Raw genomic sequence first — 22,249 nt, forward strand, 5'->3', positions numbered from 1 at the left:
TGATGTTTTCAGTATAATTTTGTAAAATTCAATTTTTGGCAAGAACCTTGAATAAATACAGTTGTGTGAAGGAAAAATTTGTTAAGTAAAAAGGCTTTTGAAGAAGTTTTAAAAAAGTTTTTCATGTGAAAGCTTATCAGAACAGGTAGTTTTTTATGATTAAATTCTTTTTCCCAGACATAAAAGGCAAATAAATAACAAAAACAAAATTTACAACAAGAAAGCGCTGGCTATCGGCCACATTTCTTATCTCGACTTCCCCACATACAACATAAAATCAGCTTGATTGTATTGCATATTATATCAGCTCACCTGCTTTTTTGCAGTGGAGAAAGTTTCCCAAGTACTCAGGACTTTGAAATATCTTCAAATGTCCCTGCAGATATACCTGCATTATTACAGGTTCTGTTTTGGTATGCGTGCATTTGCCCATCAGCCTTTCAAGTCTATTCAGATGTACCTTGGTTTAGATCCACCTCTGTTCTACTCCTACTCTCCAGGTTAGTTTACGTAACAGTTAAGGTAGGAAACGGGGCCAAAACACTTTCTTGGTTAATTCTATTGATCCTTCCTTCAACTGTTGTAGCTTTCAGCATGTTGGTCGTTTTGCCAACTTGCCTCTTTAGTTTCTTTGCTTCTTGCTGCGTCTGTTGAACGGAGTACACATTGTACTGGGTTCATGTGCTGCTGACTTCAGGAAGTTGACCTCTTTGCTTTTTATACATGTTAGAAGCTGCAGCTGCATTCCTCTCACATCAGCCCCAGTGACAGGCTCTTTAGCTCTTTTGCCTTTTTGTCCCTCCTTTCTCACATTCCACTTCTCTCTGCCTTCTGTCTTCCTTCTCCTTACCTCGACATCTTGTTTTTTTTTGTTTTTTTTTACTATTCTGTTCACATTTCTCTTTCTCTTTCTCTCGCTCAGCCGCACTTTCTGTGTTTGTGTCTTGTCCCTATATTCCCTCTTCCCCCCCTCAACCCTCTCTGTCTGTAAGATGATAGCAGCAGTCGAGCCGCTGCCAACTCCAGGGGCCCTCATGAAAGCTGTTCTCAGATGGGAGCACAGGGAAAGAGGAACAAACTGTACTCTATGTACTGAGGAGCGGCAAAGAACATGCTTATATTTACCAGGCATTAATGTTTGCACATTCATGAAGAATGCCGTTGTGTGTTGTACTCACTAGCCTAACAAATAAATCAGCCTTCAAATTAAAAACACAGATAGTCTTGAGAATTACTTTAAATATTGATTTGTATGTAGACATTTATAAATCATTTTGCCTGCATAATGTTAGGAAAAAAGTGAAAAATACCCCTCACCAGAGTTCATCAAGTTAATTGTTTTGTCTGAAAAATATTCCAAGTGTTAACGTATTGACTTTGCGATCGCGTGACAAAATTAAAGGAACCAAATTCTCAGTTTGAGAAACTAGGACCAGTAGATTGAAGGCATTTTTGCCTAAAATGTGCCTTTTTTGATTAGTTTATTATTGAAATAGTAGGTGATTATTTTTCTGTTGATATATCCAGGCTCTGTGCTGGGCTCTCTTACCTTTCTTCCGGCAAGAAAAGGGAGCTTCTCTGGTGGGAAAATGCAGTGTGGAGAGTAGGGCCGTAACGGTACATGTATTTGTGTCGAACCGTTCGGTACGCGACTTTCGGTTCGGCACGACCCTGTACCGAATTATTGGGCGCAGGATATTATTTTATTTTGTTTTATTTTAATTCCGTTTTTTGCGAGCCAAACTATTTAAAATATCTAGTTCCCCAACGGACATAATTGAGTGACGGACCCAGTCCGACCGTAAATCTCCGCTTTCACTTTGTGCAGCGCATTCTCGCATTTTGAGAACATGGCAAGTGAGCCTGACGAACCTAAAGACCCACCCGCAAACCTTAAGTCCTCCATTTGGGAACACTTTGGTTTCAGGGTAAAATACGAAGATGGAAATAAACAAGTTGACAAGACAAAAGCAGTGTGCCGACACTGCAGACAGCGGTTGGGTATGTCCTTGGAAACACGTCTAACATGCTAACGCATCTAAAGCGACACCACCCGAGTTTGAACGTTAACCGGCACGACTTTAAAAAAGAGCGTTTCCCTGACCATTGCGCTAAAGAAATAACCAACGCCATTGGAGTTGAGTAAAATTGTTTAAGCTGCACTTTAAATATAAGCATGTTTTGTTTACTGCACTTTAACAAAGTGGGAAAGCTAAGTAAGTTCCTAGTAAAACTGAATCTGAGCAGGCTTTAAAGCTGACCAGCTGCACTATACTTTTTATTTTAATTGAGTAAAACTGTTAAAGCAGAAATGTATATTTATATTTTTCATTCAAAAAATGTGTTAAAAAAACAGCAGGATTTTATTTTTCACTTTTATATTTCTATTTTCATTCAAACAATGTGAAAAAGCAGGATTTTATATATATTTGTTTCATTCAAAAATTGTGTAAAAAGAGTTAACTGCTGTGGTGGTATGTTTTAATAAGGTTACCAATAAGTAAAAGATATTTAATAGTTGTCTATTTTTTTCATTACTGTACCGAAAAAAAACGAACCGTGACTTGTGTACCGAGGTACATACCGAACCGTGATTTTTGTGTACCGTTACACCCCTAGTGGAGAGTTGGTGATCCCATGAGCTGGTCCATTTACTTGCACCGCCACACAGCCCGTGTTTCCCAGGCGTTAGAAACCGTGCTTTTTAGGGGGAATCGGGCTTGGTCTGGCTCGGGTTCGTGCTTAGTTTTATGTTATGATCTCGGACAGGCAGGGCACGGGCTTCAGCTCACTTGGGTCTATTCGGTTCAGGTTGTAATTTTTGTCCGTTGAGAACTCTAGCCAGTCTTGCCTTAAAGGTGTCCCTGTTGAAATAAAAAGCGTAGCACACCCCAGTGGGCGCCATGTTACAAGGTGCTTGGTCGAGGTACACAACCAAGCAACACGACAAGTTTTGGAGCCTTCACGCTCGGTGCCAAGTGAGTGAATATGTCATTTTATGGTGCATGAAGCTTGCACTGGGGGACAGGAACAGTTGCGTATTACATATTCTTAAATAGTATTTTTTAGAATATTTTGTAGTGCCTGCTGTGTAACACAGGGACAACGTATTACTATTCCTATTGTTAATTCTTATCATTCTTAATTCTTAATTTTCTGTAAAACCTTAGCTGCGAAACTCGTCCAGCAGCGTTGCCGACACATAGGCAAAAAACCCCATCAAAACGTGTAGTATGTATTACATGTAGTTTGTAGTACTTGTAGTAGGCAGTTCACATTAATGACTCAGCTACTGCTTTTAATAGTACTCAGTGACGGCAACAAGCACCCGTCAGAATTTCTTGCAAAATTTTCTGGTCTGTATTTATGTTTCTGGTTTTTGGTTAAGTGCATGATGAGCACTGCCTCAAGTGACGTGTTCAGCATCTTTCTACATTATATCCATTTGCACCCCTTATAAGGCCAGACGGTTTTTCCCTGCGTAGCCTCTTTGAATCGGATGCTTTGGGGTTGACAGAGGTCTTTCCATGTTGGAAGGTTGAGTCAAGATCCATGGAAGTAAACAACTCACTTTGCTGGAATTGGCTTGCCCTTTTTAGTGCTGTGGCTGCCTGAGGGAGCAGGTCAATACTTTACCTTTCTGCTCTGCTGTTGTCTTATGGACAATGAATCTTCTTAAAATACTTTTGGGCCATTTTTTCCTGCAATTTTTTAATGATGATGATGATATTACTGTCGTGTGTTTTTGATTGGTTCCAGAGCGCAGCTAAGCAGCTTCTGGCAGGCTTTATGTTTAGATGCTGGCAGTATGCCCAGGTTTAGCTGAGAGTTAACAAAGGTGGAGTTTGGCCTCAGTTAGGTGCGTCTGGTCTGTATGTTTGGTTTTATAGCATTGGTTGCTGGTTTTTGTGTCTGAAAGAAACCATTTTCCTCATATAAACTGCAATTGTTGGATTATTTTGTCTTGTTGTAATAAAGTTATTCTAACTACAATAAACACGCCTCTCTACGTGGTATATTAGAATCAATAAAAATCTTAACAAATGCCCCAGACTTTTAACACATGCATGCTTCATTGCATCTGCACACTCGCTCATTGTCCACACATGGGTTTGTTTGTTCACTTATCATATTGGCTGGTGAACAGAGTGGTTGCTATTTGAACTGAGGGTTTATAAATAGACCTGTGTACTGCTGCAGCAGGCAGAGAGAGCTAACACTTGCTAACCTGCACTAGGAAAAGGTCAGGAGACACGCACACACACACTTTTCTTCTCGCTGTCAAACACACTGGTCCACTTTTACTGAAGGATGTATGCGTCTCCTCACTGTTGATTCGTACCTTTGTCCTCTTCATCCTCTGATTGTTTTTGCCTCACTGTCTTGGCTCCCTTATTTCTTGTCTTCCTCTGCTCTAGGATAAGAGGGTTTGCTTGCCATAACATCCAAGGGCAGTGCTGCCAGCTTTAAACCTGTTGTATAACCTTAATCTAGTCTAACCCATTCACATTCATCCCCCTTCAAGAAGACATGGTGTGTGTGAAGTGGTCAGTCCCCCTCTACCTCCTTCATGGTACTTTTTCTGACTAACCAAGCTGACTCACATACTTGTCTCACACTCCGTGTACCAGAGAGATGGGAATAATTAGTCTCTTTAAACAAGAGAAAAGAGGGAAAGCATAAGGCTGCAAAAATGCTCCAAATATATTTAAATAGTATATTTGTATTGGCATAGTCAAAGTGGCTGCCACTGGCAACATGTAACCTTCATAGCTGTGCTGTAGCCTCCTTTGGAGTTGGCCTGCACTTCCACTAAAATGAAACCATGTATCAAAGCTTAGGCAATGCCACGTGGAAACAATAAGAACAATGATCAGCTTAGTCTGTTTGTGTAGGGTGGCGCTGGCGGAGATTGTTTACAGTGAAGGCAACACCAATTGTTTCATTTTCAGTTATGCTAGATACAACCCCACTGCAAACCTCCTTGTGCCGATCGTCACTCTGTCACAGGGGATGAATTTTTTTTTAATCAAAATTACCTTGGCTAAGTGCACAATAGGCCAGTCAGACCTTTCTATTTGGCGTCTTAGCACTTTTTCTGCCGTCAGTTCTCAAGTTTCACACTTTAAAGGTTCCTTAAATAATTAACTATTTTCCTCCTTGTCAAATATTTATTAGTTTCCAAAATCCACATTGACAACCCATCACATCAGCATACATTAGATCCACACACAGCACTTATTTCAAAAGAAAATATGTCACTTTAAATATGGTTCACTTGTTACTCCCGGTTTTACCTTCTTCCAAAACAGTGGTGAAGAACACTGGGAGCAAGCGCCAGGAGTTTTTATTGACACAGATAACAATGAAGGTGAATCAGAATCACCAAGTATTCTCTGGTCTAGCTCAGCTATAACCACAAAAACACCGAATCTGTCAGCATGTTGGCGTGTCGTTCACTATCGCCTGTTATTACAGACATAGGAACTAACCACAGACACTTGCCTCGTTCATGGAATTACACAGTGGTGCGCCGCTGTAGTTCACAATGCCCAGTGTGCTGCTGTAGAATCAATAAAGGGGCAACACTAGAATGGATATTTGGTATTTTGGGCATTAAAAGATTGTTTTGGCCTGGTGGAGGTTCCCATTGGTCTGTAAAATTGTAGGGGAAACACTGCCATTGATGGTTTGATCCTGCACAGTGCACATTGCTGTGGATTAACATGACCGTATGTTCCATAAGACACCCGAGTGATGAATGTCTGGAACTATATATATGATATATGCATACAGTATATTGACCTAACCATCTTTCTCTCCTCTTCTCTCTCTCTCTCTGTCTCTCTTCACAGTGCCAGAGCATACCAAGTCAAGGCAGAGTCCTAAATCTAAACCACATCCCCCCCTTCCCCTCTCCCCACACATACACACACAGACACACTCACATACAGTCCTCAGCAATGCCAAGGGGGCCTGATCAGCCTGCTGCCCGCTCTGACAAGCCCTGCCTCTTCACGTCACACCCTTGAGGCTGTGCCCTCTGAGCTTTGACCTTTGACCTCCCCTTTGTCGACCTGGGAACCAGAGGTCACCTGTTCTCCACTCAGCCAGGGGACGCCCTCCTGCCCAGCCAGGAGCCGCAAGTCGCACTCACAGGTAAGCTAGTCTGCATCCTCAAACACATCCAGACACATTAGACGACACATTCACACTCTAACATTGTTTGATAAGTAAGAAAACAATTATTACTTTTAAAGGCAATAAATGTTAAATGTGAGTGTGCTCTCACTCAGAGCTTCTGATGAGTTTCTGCTTGTATGTCTATGCCAAATAGTTGGAAACAAACTTATCAAGTCATAAAAAGTAACAGATTTCCAATTTGCAGAAGACTAATAACCTCAGAGTGGTGGCTGCTCTCAGTGGTATCCTGAATTGCTTCTTTTGTGCAACGTTGACCTTGAAATAAATGAAAGTTTCTATTTTTTTTAGGGTGTTTTGGATTATGTAAAATTATGTTGGTTTGCTTTGATTTTTTATAATAACTGCAGATTTCAGAAACTCATTGAAGCAGGTTGTGCTAAAGGGTGAAAACATTTCTAAAATTCAGAATAAGCAGACAGCTCACTAAGGATTACACACATTTGGAAACGTAATTACTTATTTGTTGAGTTACTTAAATTCAAATACTACTTTATACTGTTATGTGAATAACCAATTATAACTATTAGAGCCTCATTTCCACTGCATGGTACCGGCACACCCCGACTTTACCCACCTTTACCCATTCTTTTTTGGTTTTCCATTTGCAAAAGTTGTGGATAGTACCTGGTACTTTTTTTGTACCACCCCAGTCGAGGTTCTAAGCGAGCTGTAGTTAAAACACTGCAGACTGATTGGTCAGAGGAAATGGTCACTAGCATGACACAAACACGGCATTTTTAAACAGCCAGACCACAATGTTTTTTAATTCACTCAACCCAATTTTAAAATAAGCAGTCGTGGTCAGTTTATGTGCAGACATTCCTCTGTTTGGTTGCTGAGAAAAAGATTCAGTGAGTGTCACATTGAAAATGATGTGAAGGCAGTTTACGTGGGGCCTCTAGGATAATCAATTGAGAGTCCCACCTTCATCTGCAGTGCAAAAATGAAATTGAGAAAAGCACCTCATACCAAAAGTGAGTCGAGTTGAGCTGAACTATGCAGTGAAAATGAGGCATAACCTAGGTTTAGCATTTAGCAGGCTCTGTCCACTTATGCTCTCCTACTTGCAAGCCCTTCTTACTTTGAATCCCTCTGACTGTAACACTCTTATTTCCTTGTCTGTTTGCCTGATTCTTATTAAATGTCCTATCTGTCCCAACTGCCTCTAACATCTCCCCACTGTGTTTGTTATCTGGCTCTAGCTCTAACTCCCTCTAAGTCTGTTTGACAGTCTTTCCTCTCTCTGTTTCCAGGCATGGCTCCCATTCGGGATTCCGTCAGCCACTCCCCTAATCAAACAGGTGACTACACATTGCCTCCTTCCTTCCACGTTCTTCTTGTGTTTCATTCTCGCTCCCAATGTCTTACTTTGGCCCTCTGCTTCGTGATTGACAGACTAGGTACACCCAGTCTGACCTGACCTTGACAGATGATGCATTTTATTATTTTAATTCATGGCATATCACAGACACGGAGAGAGCTGAATGAGTGAGTGAGAAAGTGGTTGTGGAAATGGTGCAAGAGGAGACTTGGCAGGCTAACACGATAAGCGCCACAGAGATCTGGCAACCAGTTTCTGTGAAAGAAAGGCTTTGAAAGTGAGAGAAGGACCCGGAGATGGGTAATTGAAACAAGAAAAAGAAAAAAAAAACTGTAGATGTTGTGATTGAAGAGAATATGACGACGAAGTGTGACTTGTCAAGTAAAAGCTGGTATTCAAATAATAAAACATTGTTGAGCTGCCTCAGAGCCAATGCTGTGGGCACGCTGCCCTCTGTGTCATCATAACATTGGTAAAGAAAGGTTTGCTCAGAAACCAAAAGCTAAAAGCTCCTGCACAATGATTTTTCCCTTCTGTGGCTAAAGGTATATTGTTTTCATTGTGTTCATAAGTCAGAACAAATAACACAAAAGTCAGTCCCTGTTTGTTTGTTTTTAGACGATATCCTTTCATACGTTGCCTGAAGATCTATTTAGTTTTTGCATAAACTTTAATTTGCAAAAACTGTCAAAGAAAAATGTCGTCTTGGATAAACCGGGCTTATGGTAATGTATGCTAACCTTATTGTCAATACATTTAGAAATGTTTCCATATTGAAGTTGTACTACACTGCCTTCACATTAAAATGCTTTCATTGGCAGTTAGCATGAGCAGTACTTTAATTCATCACCACAGCAAATTAATGGGGGCTCCCACTGCAAGAGTGCTGTCTGAGTGACTAAGATTGCTGGCAAATGCTGATATGTAAGGTGATGCACAGAGGGTTGCTGTAGCTCTGACAATTTAGGCTCTTGCCTTTGCAACTGAATGAGTCTTCGCATTATGGTTGTGAAGGCAGAATCAGATCACAAGTGGTCTCTGGAGTCTAATTTTAGAAACATGCCAGGTCTGAATGCAGATGATCTCAGACAGTTGTAAGGCATTCAGAAAAATATCAAGGTTTAAATCGAGTCTGAATCTTTCCGGCTGTCACCACTTCTCCACTCGCTCCTTCCATCCTCCCTCCCTCTTTTCAAACACAATTGCCATCTCCCCTATGCCCTCCATCTCTCCTCCCCTGCTGATGGTCGTCCTCTGCCTCCCTGAATCCTAGTTTATAGCTTTGGCATGCTTTTGGGTCCTGCTGTGGTGACAAAATGGTGGCAGCTGTGTCCAGGCTCAGGCCTGGCACCGATCATGTCCAAAACAGTTGGGCAGCTGAAGGTTGGAGGGAATAGAAAAATCTCAACGCAACTGTGAACGAGGGGAATTTAAATCACATCTGTTGTTTTATTTAATATATAAATTTTACTGTCATATAATATCTTGACAATAAAAAAATGACAGCTTTGCTACATGCTTGGAATAAATTCACATTCGATTTTTTATTTGTTATTTTTTTTAAATCTCTAATCTAACAGTTTACTCTGCCATGTCCACCTTTCTCTCTCCAGGTCTGGAGCATCCTGGCTTGGACTTGCAGTATGAGCCTTCCCCCTGGTCCTCTGGCTCTCCCTGCAGCAGTGACAGCAACAGCAACTGGGGCAAAGTCCTAGTGGACGGAAGCACCGACAAACCCAACAACCCCTCTTCAACCAACTCTTCCGTCTGGCCTCCCTCCTCTTCTTCATTCTCTTGCTCCTCGTCTTCTTCCTCCTCTGGCTGCGGGTCAGGATCAGACCCTGAGCTGGCATCAGAATGCATGGACGCAGACTCTAGCTCCTCGATCGGCTCAGAGAAAAACCTCGCCGCTGTGACAACAGTGATGATGATGTCAGCAAATGCTTCTCCCTCTGTGTCTTCTACAGCATCTTCTCCCTCCTCCTCTATGGTGACTTCTGCCATGATGGTCAGCGTTTCAGTGAATGGAGACAGCAACGGCAACGCTCGTCAGGTAATTGGCGGAGGGATGGGAACCATCAGCGGTGCAAATAATGGAAATAATAACGTCACCGGGTCCTCCCACTACTCCGTGGCTGGGTCCAGCAGTATTGGCAGCAATAACATGGGTAACCACAACAACAAGCCCGTCAATAATAGTGGTGTATGGGGCAGCAACATGGGCACCACTGGTGGAAGCACCCCCTGCATTAATGGAGGGTTAAACCCAAACACTTTAAACCCAAATGCCAACCACGGTGCCTGGCCGCAGAGTTCAACCCCAAGCCCAGTGCCCCAGGGCCAACGGCCTACACAGGCTGCGGGGATGGGTTCCAAACTGGGTATAGCCCCCCAACAGGCCCCCATGCTGGGCTGGGGTGGCATGGCAGCTCCAAACAACAGCAGTATGATGGAAGACACTGAGGTGAATAATGGTACAGCAAGCAGCAAGGTGTTAGGAAGCAGCAACAGTGGAAATGGTGGCCTACAGCCTACCAACCTTAACACTGAATCCAATGGACCAAATAACACTATTATGATGAATACTACTACTACTACTACTAACGCCACAATGACCTCTAGTCCACCAAACTCTACCGCCTCACCCCCACTCAGCGGGGATTGTTCCTGGGGCTCTATTGGAGGAGGGAATGGGGGTCCGCTGGCCAATGGAAACCCCTCATCAGCTCCCCAGCACCCCCAAGGAGAGCTGGGGGGTCCTGGGGCCTTCGGTACGCCTTGGGGCGCAACTACCTACCCTGGAGACAAGGGCCCCCCAAATGCAGACACTGTGAACCCCCAAAACCCTGCCTTAATGCAGGCTGGGAACCCCCAAATCTCCTCTACTGCTGCTTACAAGAGTAATAATAACCACAATAACACTGGGGCCCCACGCTGGGACCAGGGGCCCGCCAATAACCCAAACCAGCCTCAGGGCAACTTGTCCTGGGGTATCGGCTCAAATCAACTCCCAGGCTCTGCAGGCCAAACACCAGGCAATGGGAACCAAACTACGATGGGCCCTCCAGCAGGGATACCTCGCCCCTGGGGTAGCAGCGCGTCGTCTTCTTCCTCGTCCTCATCGTCCTCTTCCACATCTAACAACAAGATGTCAAATGGAGAATGGGGGTCAACAGCTCCTGGTAACAACCATTCAGATGCTGGAAGTCATAAAGGAAGCTCTGCCAACAATGGCTGGAAGAGCCTGGAGGATGACGCCATGGGCATGGGAGGCGGAGGGGGAGGAGGTGGAAGCCATGGCTTGGGGAGTGTCACTGGTGGTTGGGGTCGCTCTGGAGGAAGTGAGGGAAGCGGAGAGAGCTCCGGAGGCCGATCCAGCTCAGACAGAGACAGCCAGTCAAAAGGGGGGAATCGCAGAAAAGTTAACCATCCTGTACCCCTAGCTGTGTGCCGGACGGATGTGGACCCGAGGGTTCTGTCCAACACTGGATGGGGACAGACGCCCGTACGGCAGAACACCTCCTGGGATGTCAACTCTCCAGTTAACAAACAGCTCCAAGGTCCCAGAGACGAAAGAAAGCATAGCAGCGGAGGCTCCGGATGGGGCGCACCAACACCGGCAGCTCCTTCCCAGACCTCTGGAGGTAAGGCCACAATGTGTACATGACATTTTCGTGAATTTATTTTAGTGATATAAACAAAAGTATTCAAGTGTAGAACACAAACCTCTGTTGCAAAACAGAAAAATGGGTGAAACATTGATTTCCCTTTCATGTACTTGCAGGTTGGGGGGGTGGGCCGAGCAGCTCAGGCCCAGGGACAGGAGGTTCTGGCTGGGGGGAGCGGCCAGCCTCTGGGTGGGACAGCAAAGGCCCAGCGAGTGGAGGAGGCGGGCAGAGTGGCTGGGACGATGGATCCAGCTACAAGGGGAGCAACAACAGCAGCAACACCTGGAGCAATAACATTAACAAAGATGACAGGTGATTTATGTTTGAGCATTATAGAAATACTGTTTTTGGGTTGTCGGTCCATCCCAGTCTCGTGAAGGTGATATCTCCGGCACGGCTTGAGGGAAATTTCTTCAAACTTGGCATAAATGTCCACTTGGACTCAACAATGAACTAAAAAGATTTTGGTGCTCAAAGGCCACTATGACCTCACAACACTTAGCCGTAACTCAAGAATTCATACTAATGTAATGTTATCTTTACGGGACATCAGCTGATCCGACTGCTTGCTGCCTGTCTGTTGCTAGCCTCCCTTGCGCCCATGCATATGATGAAGTTTTCTATCAGGCTTCTGTACTCCCATGTAAAAATATTCCCGAAGTGAAGACAGCATGGTGCTGACCAGAAATGATTCATTGTAATCATATCAAATCATGTCAATATAGTTATAAGTCAGTGCCTTTTTTATTAAATCCCTTCGATGTGATTACTACATATATCATGAGTCTGGACAGACATAGATGTAAACTGCAACTTGACTGGTTGGTGAAGGCAACACAAGGCGGTAATTGTAGTTTTTATGTAATTTTATGCCTAACTGATCACCTTCGTTGTTTTTGTCTAGGTCCAATACATGGACTAATGCTCCCAAGCCGCAGCAGGGCTGGGGTTCCAATAGTGGAAATGGAAGTGAAGGTTGGGGTAATGGAGATGGTGCCAGAGCAGGTGGCAGCAACCATTGGGGGGAGCCCCAAAAAGGTGCCAGCTCAGTGGGCTGGGACAGCGACAGCGACCGGTCAGGCTCTGGATGTTGGAGCGAGCCAAGCCGAACCAACACCAGCAGCAGCAACACTTGGGTGGGGAGCGGAGGATCAAATACTCCAGACCAGAGCACTCCGAACCCAGGCTCCAACTGGGGCGACTCGGTCCACAAACCCAACCCTCAGAGTAACAGCCAGGGCTGGGGTGAGCCAATGAAGAACAACCACGGAGCCCAGAACTGGGGTGAGCCAAATCCCAAACCCTCCAACGAGTGGGGAAAAGGTCCTGAATCCAACATGTCCAGAGGCAATCAAGCTCCTAACAAGCCAACAGGTAATGAGGCCATTCATCCTGTCAGAAGCATTCTCCAGAACAAGAGTTTTTTCCTTTTGTTTATGAGCAAGCCCTCGTGTAGTTGCATGTCTGTGTTTAGGTGTTAAGTAAACAAGACTATAAGGCACCAAAACTGAATTCTAGCTGTTAACAAGAGCACGAAAACTATGTGGGAGGACGTACAACTGATGACTCACTTTTATTGTTATGTGTTCCTACATCAGGCTGGCTGGGAGGCCCCATGCCCACAGTAGGTCAGAAGGAGGAAGTGGCAACTGGGTGGGAAGAGCCTTCTCCAGAGTCCATTCGCCGAAGGATGGAGATCGATGATGGGACAGGAGCTTGGGGAGACCCTGGTAAACACAGACTGTGAATTTACTCAAAAATGTGCAATGCCTGAATAAAATCACATGAAAGTCCAGGTTTTTCACTTTGACTCAACATGTAACTGAATATTCTTCCCAGGTAAATACAGCGGTGGATCTGTCAACATGTGGAACAGGACTGGCCAATCCGACCAGGAGGCTGTGGGTCCATCCTCTCAGCACCAGTCCCACTCAGCTCGCAGCTCGATGCATCCTCCTCAGCCCATTCAGCCTATGGCACAGGACAAAAGCTGCAGTTCTGGTAAGATTGAAATTATGCAAACATAATTCACGCACCTGTATGGCTGAGAGAATTTAAATTATTTGGCTGTTAATTATGGTTTATCAAAATACTTTTTTAGTAATATACATTAGAAGTCTTTGCTATTCATGGACTAGATAAGAACTGAATAAATGTATGCCTACCATATACTGGAAGACTTTGTAAAGACTTGTAAAAGACTAAAGTCTGACACCCTCTCACAACAGAAAACAATTTATATTTTCAGCCTACAACTAGATTCCTCTTGACATTATTTCCCAGACTGCTCCTTTTGGAAAATATAAGGCCAAACCCCCTTCAAAAAATATGACATATTAATGATTCCGAAATGTCCTCAAAAACACATTACTCAAGGAACGCAAGATAAAAGTCCTCATATGCCGGTGCTATTCTTGTCAATGCAGCATCAGTATAATCTGCAAAGATAAAATGTGTTTGCGTGCAAACTTAACATTTTGGAACCAGCCTCTGTTGGTTAGCTGCGTTATTTTAGTGGGAATAGACTGTGAGAATGAGAAACTGTTTAAATACACAAACACAAACTCACAGACACAACTTCATCTCTTCTCCTTTTCCACTGTACAAGAGAACAGAGACTCGCTCACGTTCTTATGCCTCCCCGGAGTCCCCTACATGTTCACTGTGCTGGAGAGAGCACACCTATTGGTTTTTGACAATATCCACGGACTTGAACTGCACTATGTGCGTGAGCCAACACTAAAAACGTACAATAAAATCGGACATTTTTAATTTTGTTGGACATGCGGACGAGAAAAAGACTAACCCTAAGCCAGCTCAGACTGAGTTTTATGACCATCTTAAACCAAAGTAAAAGTATAATTTTATTACAACATTGGAAATTTGTCTGCAGCAGTGAAATCGCTTAAAAAGTTGTTTGGTGTAAGGCCAGTATAAACTCAAATGCCCCAGTTTTAACAGTCTTTCACACAGCTTTGAGTATGAATGAAAACGCAAATAGACAGGAATACAAGTAATTGTGCACATGCCCACACACCTCTAACATGTGCATACTTTCAAACATGGCTGAGTCTCACTTGTTTCCGAAATAGTTCAGGCCCAGATAGTCGGCACAGATCTTTTCATTATTGTTTTTTTTTAGCCTACAGGGATACTTAAATCGTCACACTCTTGAGTGACAGTGTGTCAATCGATTCTTTAGTTCTGCGGATTCTCCAATGCACAGTTCTGATGTACAGAGTCTGGACGGATTAGCATAAAGATTAGTGTCTTTTGGGATTTTTTTTTATTTTATGGTGAGTTTGATATTTAGATTTATGTTAAAAAAATGCTAGGACATGAGCCAGTATCTAAAATGATTCGAGCATGTAAGTGCAAGCCTCCCGGTGCAGTCTGTAAGCCTTGAATGGATAAAAAGGTGCAAGTCCCACCCACACTGTCTTTTTGAGATAGCTGAAATAATGTCTTAAAAGGATTTAGACAGTACAGACACAAAAGTGTGGATGCACGCACATTCACAGATGTATTCAAAAGCATACACAATTTGCACAGAAGCGCGGAGAGAAAACAAACACGTACAGCCATTCTCCCCCGTCTCCCTACGGTGTTGTCTATGTTGAGGGCTTTTTGTAAAGCTGGTTGAGTCATCCCTTTGGAATGCTAAGAGCATCGATTTTTCTCTTCTCTCATTCGCCTTTTTTTCCTCCTCCCTCTCTCCCTCACCCGCCAATTCTGCTTGCTGTAGAAACACTGGCTTTTGTTGGGTTTGAGAGAAACAGAGCGAGGGAGACCATGAGTGGTAGAGGAGGAGGTCTGGTGACTTAGTAATAGGAATGGTTCCAATGTAAGATGGGGGGAAACTAAAATGAGTTAGGCAGCTATTCTGTAGAAGTGGGCTGAGGAGGGGAAAAGAGGGAGGGGTTGCCGGGGTTATTCAGGGTGGCTGTCTAGCGAGCTAACTGGAGCAGCAAAGTGGATGGCTGGGAAGGGTGCGGCAGATGAGGCAGCTACCGTAATGAGAAATATAATCGGGTTGTAGATTTTGATTAATTTTAGCAGGTTTTGGTTTTATATATTCGTGAAAACTGAAGTGCGAAAATCGATGAAAACAGCAACACAGTAATTTTAGAGAAAATTATTTGGACTAAGTAGGTCAGTACAATAGATACTGTGGACTCCGATTTGTAGCTCGACACAATTTAACAATGTTAAACACAAAATTGAAAATTAAATAATATATTCAGTCTGTTTTTCAATGTCTACAGCTAGTCAAACACATTCATTCACGTGCACACTCACATTTTTCTCATCCAGCTTTTAGTAGATCAAGTGATGCACCTACACAAACTGAGCAATACATGCAGGATGGGGTTACAGTTTGTCACTTGGTGTGTGTTTTTGCATCTCGTCAGACGCACACTCAACCGTGCGTATGTGTGTACATCTACCTCATAATAACATCCATTTATGTGCCGATCAGCCGTTTAGCTTCGTGTGCATGTTTCTCCGTGTTGTTATGTGGAAGCACTTGAGTGCGAGCATGCCCAGTCACATGAGGGACACTGGAGCCTGAGGCCACCCCATGATCTGTCCTATTTTTACAGGGAGGTATCCCTGGCATCTCCCCAAACGCCTCCTGTGGAGGGAGAAAGTAGCAGGTCTGGGTGGTCAGCTGTAACGGGATCCTTTTGAACTCATACTTGCACACGCACTTGAACACACGTAGTCTCACATTTTAAAGTGCATAGGGTGCCCGTGCACACATCCGCACGCCCACAAGAGTTAAAGTAAACAACACTTACATAAGCAGGTTGACGCGGGGTTCCCCAGGGACATGAGCAGGGCTCTCACCCCGAGCTCTCTGATTTCAGCCGAGGAAAACGATGTAGATGTGCAGCATCACTGTAAACATGAAAATGAGGGTATGGTCCCCAGTAAGACTGTATGCATCTGCATATTAAAATAACAGGCATTGATATCACTTTATTCACATACCACCAAACTCCCAACCGCGAGTGTCCAAACAAGCCTGAATACAGCTACTCTGAATGGGAGGAGCTGTGACACTAAGCCGAAAACAGATTACATCCCTTGATAAATATCATGTCATGACATATTAACTGCATTAACATGTTGTTGGCCTAAATAATGCCTAGAAAGTATAGACAGGCGAAGTTGCTCCACTTCTGGTTTTTCAGATTGATTCCATTTGAATTGTGCTATGAATTACACTTTTCATACTTTATTTTTAAGTACAGTGAATTTCCGACACAGACCTTTTATTTTGAAGTGCCATTTCCTGCTGTAGAGTGAGTGACTAATGGACAGCTACTTGACAGAGACAGCAAACTAGCTCGACGTCATGGCCAAACCCAGGTATGACACTGAATGTATTACATTGTGCGAACCTTAAACTAATGACGAAGGAGGAATCTGGACCTCATGGCTCGACCAGTTGGGAACCACTGTGTTATTCAGTGACCCCTGTTTATTTTTTATTTTTTTTGTTAGCCAGGAAGTAAAAAAACTAGCACGACCTGTTGCGTGTGTGAATAAATCCTGTTCCGAAACACACAGGCATTGTTGCTTCAGCAAGAAAGTTATGACGTCACCTGTGTGACTAGTGTAGTCTTTTTTAATTAGTTTTACAACAATCTGCCATTTTCTTGACTCACAAAATTATATTTTAAATTGACAAACATCATGTCTTATGTGTATTTCATGGCACAATTCAAACGGAATCAAAGAAGTATTTGTCTCTCGCCGTTAAATACTGTGGTTAAAAAAAAAAAAAAAAAAAAAGTTCAATAAACTTTGAGGACAACACAAAAAAATAAAAAATACTGTGTGGTTTGTTTTTTCCCCCGAAAAAGAAGAACACCAGAAGAGGGCCCTCCGATTTGTTTGAGTCTAAAATGAATAATGAAGATAATAAATGAAATGAATGTATATTCTCGTTCTAATGGACGCCTCCGTCTTTTTCTCTAGGTTGGGGTGACCCTTACCCTCAGAAGAAAGAGTCCTCCACGTGGGAGCCTCCCGCCACTCCACCTGTGAAAGTGGACAATGGAACGTCTGCCTGGGGGAAACCCATGGACACCAGCTCCAGCTGGGATGAGCCCAGCAGAGATAACAGAGAGTCTGGGTCTGGATGGGGCAAGCCTGGTAAGAGCACACATGAAAATGAACATGCATCTGAAGAGTATGATAATGTTAAAACTATAAGAAGGCCTACCTTACCTTGAACAAAAGGACAGGAGAAAGAATTTTCCTGTAGGAAGTGCATAAACTGAGCAATAGAACCGTAGAGCTGTGTTGTTAATCAGTTTCCTCCTCTGTCCCTACCTTCTTTGTAGCTCCAGGTCCCAAGCCCATGGAGACATGGGGTGGTGAGGAGGCGTCCATGGGCAATAGCTGGGACCAGGAAGAGGAGGTGGAGATCGGCATGTGGAACAACAGCCAACAGGACAGCAGATCCCACGACCAAAACACCTGGAACTACAAGCATAAAGGCTCCAACAAGGTTTGTTGACTTTGGCTTTCAGTATTTGTTCATCCCAAACATGAAAACATTGATTACTTTCACCAGACACCTGACATTTAGGCAGAGCACATCATGAGTCCCTCCAGCCATCTGTGTTATCAACAGAATAGAAACAGTTTTGCAAATGGTTGAAAATGCCTTCCCTGCTAATGCTTCACATGCCTGGAGTTAATAGCTTTTTTGTCTGTGTTGCAGATGAACAAACCAGTCAACAAACAGGATGAACCCTGGATGAAACCCTTCATCAACCAGTTCAACAGCATGAACTTCTCTGTAAGTACTATTTGTTATTGCTCTGCTGTTGCTCTTTCACATTAAAATTTAGTACTCGTGTGCAGAGATATGATTCACCTGCATTTTTTTTTTTACAGTTTTTAGAACTTTCATCCTCTTTGATAAGTGGATGCTTTCATGTCTCTTTAATCCAATTTTCTTGTCTTTTCCCTCACAGAGAGACTCTCCTGACGACTCCATGAAGACAGGAGCAGGGATGGTGCAGGACAAGCGCATGGACATGGGCAGCATGGGAGACTTCAATGGAGTGATGGGGAAGAACCCTGGGTCTCGTCACCAGCTCCACAAGGAGTCTGCCATGGATCGCAGCCCTTACTATGACAAGGTATGCAGAAATATTAAAGTTTATGTGGTATATACTGTGTGTGGGGGTAAAGAGAAGGAGCACAAGCCGTGTTTTGCCAACCTGAAATACAGCTGGCGTGTTGCATCTGCACTTAATGGGTTGGTAATACACACGCTCTGTGATAAAACAACATTACTAGATAAAGGTTTGGTCAAGCTCGTTGCCGCTGTGGTGATCATTAGGTAGGTGTGGAGTGGAAGAGTCTCTTGAGTGTCGTCTGCTGCTTACGTCTGGCTGGTAGTGCTCTCTCAGGCCTATTGTGCCCCACAGTGGTTGTTTTGATGTACTGCATTTGAATTTTAAAAGGGATGTTTCATTTGATACTTGCTGTTTGCAGGATGCTGCGTCTCAACTGTATGAAATATTAATAAGGCTGTGTTACTTACAAATGACAAAATCAAATGCAATATGCACATCCGATGCTTATTAATATGAATTGATTTGGGCTGCACCGAGTAGTTTGAAGCTTCGGGGCTTCATTCACAACGCTGACATTTGAATTTTAAATCAGCATCTGATATGCTGCTAATTTTTTTACTTTTTATTTTAATGTACATTTTCATTTCTAATTTATTTTATTGCTCAGTATTTACATCGGAGCAATTTTCCCCCTGTGACCAAATAAGAATTACTGATTCTGATTCTGATAATTCACAAAATACAATTCAGATAAATGTTTTTGCTTGTTCTCATAATATTGAGCAACACGTCTCCACAGTTAACATACCTGTTTGTAACACATCTGATTGAAATGGCGCAAAAGGCAAAGCCAACACACAAAGTCAGCAGCGAGAGGATTAGAAGGTTAAACCGTAAAATTAGATTATTTTTATTAGTTTATTCAGATATTTGTATTATCGAGCATTTTCAATCCAACCCACATGCTCCTTATTTTACACAAAACAGTACCTGGAAATAAAATTGCAAGACAAAATACCACCCATGAGTCACCGCCGGTCATTCGACGGGATGTAGGACTCTGATGCTGCATGATGTGACCGTTTTGGGCTGAACTTTTGCCAGACGCCCTGTTTGTATTTATTCCTGCTGCTTGCTATGACGTCATTAAATGCGATGACAGACATACATTTAAAAAAAAAAGAAAAAAGCATTTGGTGCATTCCTAGTAGTTATGCAATAATGATTCATTCCCTGACGTAGTTCTGTACAAAGCTGCTGTGGGCTTTGCTTCTTTTCCTTCTGCTGCTTGTCTCTTCTCTTTACTTCTATCTGTCTGACTCCCACCCTCTCGTTTCCTCTGTCCTCACATCACTGGCTCTTTTCTTCTCTCCCTCTTCCTCTGCAAAACTAACTCTTTTCCTTCTTTTCTCCTTCCCTCTCTGCACTTCTTTGGCTGCTGATGCGCTTCCTGTCCCTCTGTGCTTGCCGTCCATCTGCTGTGCGACTGGCCTTGCTTCTGCAGCTGTCCGTTTCCCCCTCTGCTTACAATAACGCAGCTTCTGACGAGCTCTCCTCCAATCAAAGCATGAGCTTTTCCCCTTCCAATTCTGCTCAGCCTATCCCCTGTCTCGACTCTGGGCCGTCTCCTGCCCACTCTAGTCCTGGGGGCACTCGGCAGGTGAGTGCGAAAGGATGAAGAGGATCGACAATAAGATACATTCAATTAGAGACTAATAGAGTGATATTCTAACAGGTTGTCCATCAAAATGTCGACAGAAATGTCTTTTCCTAGAGTTATTCAAAGTTTCCTTTGTGATTCCCACTGAGCTTACTTTGGGTTTAAGTTTGTCTGAAGTTGTTTGACCACTTGTGTGTGTGTGTGTGTGTGTGTGTGTGTGTGTGTGTGTGTGTGTGTGTGTGTGTGTGATTGTGTGTGTTTGTGTCTTCCCTGCTCAGAATGTAAACCCTATGATGGGTGGCAGCAGCGTAGCACAGGGCCGAGGTGGCCTCCAGTCCCAGGCCCCACCCCAACCCAACCCCCGTAACCAAGTGCCTCCACCCATCCTGCCCTCTCAGGTAGAGCACACTCACGAAATGATGTTGTTGTTGTTTTCATGAGGACCTACATGTCCCTAGATGTACTAAATGTGGTCCCACTTTCTCATCCATGGTTTGATTTCTGTTTAACCTCCAATTCAAAGTACAATGTGACATGACATCGCACTCCAAAAACTAAAACCAAAATCTTGTTTGTGTTCAGGTCCCTCCATCCCTGTTGAAGTACCCAGGAGGTAACGGAGGTCTGAACCCTCTGTTCGGCCCTCAGCAGGTGGCTGTGCTCAACCAACTGTCCCAGCTTAACCAGCTGTCGCAGCTCAACCAGATCAACCAGTTACAGGTAGAGTGATGGAATCATGCACTTGAACACGCATACACAAAGGCATGAAGGAACGGACATTTTCTGCATGGTTTTAGGTTTATGTTGTGGTGCACGAAGCCTCTGATGTTTATCAGTGTTCTTGTAAACAACAAAGATCTGCAGTCAGACACTGAAACACTATAAAAAGAAAAGCGTAGGAGAGCTAAGTTTTTCGGCATTGCCAATTCAAGCCTCGGTAGCTTTTTGTTAAAATAGTGCTAGGCTGAATTTCCTCAACACAAAGCAGAACCAAATTCATGCATGAGTCTTGTATAATGTTGCGTTGCAGTATGTCAGACTGGCTTGCTTATTGTAACTCTATTAATCTGCTTACAAATGTATTTGAAGAATACAGTACTATGCAGTAAAATGTTTTGCTAAGCTTAAAAAAAACATGAGCAGACTGTTCTCATTTACATTTTTATTCTTGTCCGTCTGCAGCGTCTTCTCTTCCAGCAGCAGCAGCAGCAACAGCAGAAAGCTCAGAGCCAGAGAGCCATGCCTGTGGGACGACCGACTGAACAGGTGTGTGTCCAGAAATCCCTCTGAATCCTGCTTCACTACACCCAAAATTTAGGAGTTTCTATTCTGTGAGATGATACTGTCTCCATGGTTTTGCCTCATTGACGTGTTTCTCTATCTTCCTATCCTTAGACACGTCCTATTGGTTCGTCTCCATCAATGATGCAGCCGCCGCGGCACCTGGACCCCTCCCTGCTGAAACAGGCCCCACCCCACAAACCATACCTGGATAACTACTTGTCCCACAATAACCCAGAGATGCAGAAGGATGCTGCTGCTCTCGGATCCTTCAGCAACTTCCCTTTAAGTACGTCAGCTCCTATGAGAGTAATTTCTCAAATTTAAGTCCCCCTTATTTTAAAGATGATACATGTAGGTAGGGCTGGGCGATAAATCGATTTTATCGATTAATTCGAATTTGTAGTTTAGGCCGATTTGTTTTAATGAAAATCGAGTTTCTATTTAAAATCCGCCACTGCCGCTCCACGCTGGGCTACCGTAGTTCAGAGGCTCAGGCTCTGTAAACAACATAACACATGCCTCACTTTCTTCCTGGGGCGCATTCGTCTGACGTCACACACCACACCCGGCGCACTAACGTCTCATACCTCCTACATCAACTACACACATACACAACTCCACACACACAAGCCACACACATCAGGCTCAGCCTGTAACATAAGGCTATTTAGTTTGTTTAATAAAAGGACAAGGTATAGACCTGTTCTATAGGAAAGGTAACCTTAAATGACTTCTGTTGTGATCCAATACAATGGTAGGGGAAACGCTGCCGTGTGATAAGAAAGGGGTCCGGTGGAAAGTGATCACAGATGCAGTCGCCATGTATATTGGAAGAGATATGGTGCCCATATATAGGCTACTGTGGAAAAGCTGGGGTTTATTCACATGCTGAAAGTTGTGGCCCCGAGGTATGTGCTACCTGGCCGCAAATTTTTTTTTTTTAACTAGGATGGGAAAAAATCGATTTAAATCGTTAATCGGATTTTTTGTGAAAAAATCAGAGATTTTT

The 22,249-nt window shown here is 43.5% G+C and overlaps 1 protein-coding gene across 2 annotated transcripts in view; it reads left to right on the top strand.

The window, feature by feature from the left end:
• Positions 1-22,249, top strand: part of LOC126404982 (trinucleotide repeat-containing gene 6A protein-like) — a 42,567-nt gene that overhangs the window by 14,618 nt on the left and 5,700 nt on the right. Inside the window, exons 4-18 of one of the 2 annotated variants that reach the window (XM_050068454.1) lie at positions 5,856-6,159; positions 7,458-7,505; positions 9,139-11,169; positions 11,310-11,505; positions 12,098-12,567; positions 12,792-12,923; positions 13,033-13,194; positions 17,182-17,358; positions 17,550-17,716; positions 17,933-18,010; positions 18,189-18,356; positions 20,235-20,354; positions 20,539-20,676; positions 21,139-21,222; positions 21,352-21,526. In XM_050068454.1, the coding sequence (XP_049924411.1) occupies positions 7,460-7,505; positions 9,139-11,169; positions 11,310-11,505; positions 12,098-12,567; positions 12,792-12,923; positions 13,033-13,194; positions 17,182-17,358; positions 17,550-17,716; positions 17,933-18,010; positions 18,189-18,356; positions 20,235-20,354; positions 20,539-20,676; positions 21,139-21,222; positions 21,352-21,526 (4,144 nt within the window). In that variant the 5' untranslated portion in view covers positions 5,856-6,159; positions 7,458-7,459. The remainder of the gene's footprint in view (positions 1-5,855; positions 6,160-7,457; positions 7,506-9,138; positions 11,170-11,309; positions 11,506-12,097; positions 12,568-12,791; positions 12,924-13,032; positions 13,195-17,181; positions 17,359-17,549; positions 17,717-17,932; positions 18,011-18,188; positions 18,357-20,234; positions 20,355-20,538; positions 20,677-21,138; positions 21,223-21,351; positions 21,527-22,249) is intronic. The other variant, XM_050068455.1, reaches the window with a different exon arrangement.

This window comes from Epinephelus moara, chromosome 18 (assembly GCF_006386435.1).
Source record: "Epinephelus moara isolate mb chromosome 18, YSFRI_EMoa_1.0, whole genome shotgun sequence".
Taxonomy (NCBI): Eukaryota; Metazoa; Chordata; class Actinopteri; order Perciformes; family Serranidae; genus Epinephelus; species Epinephelus moara.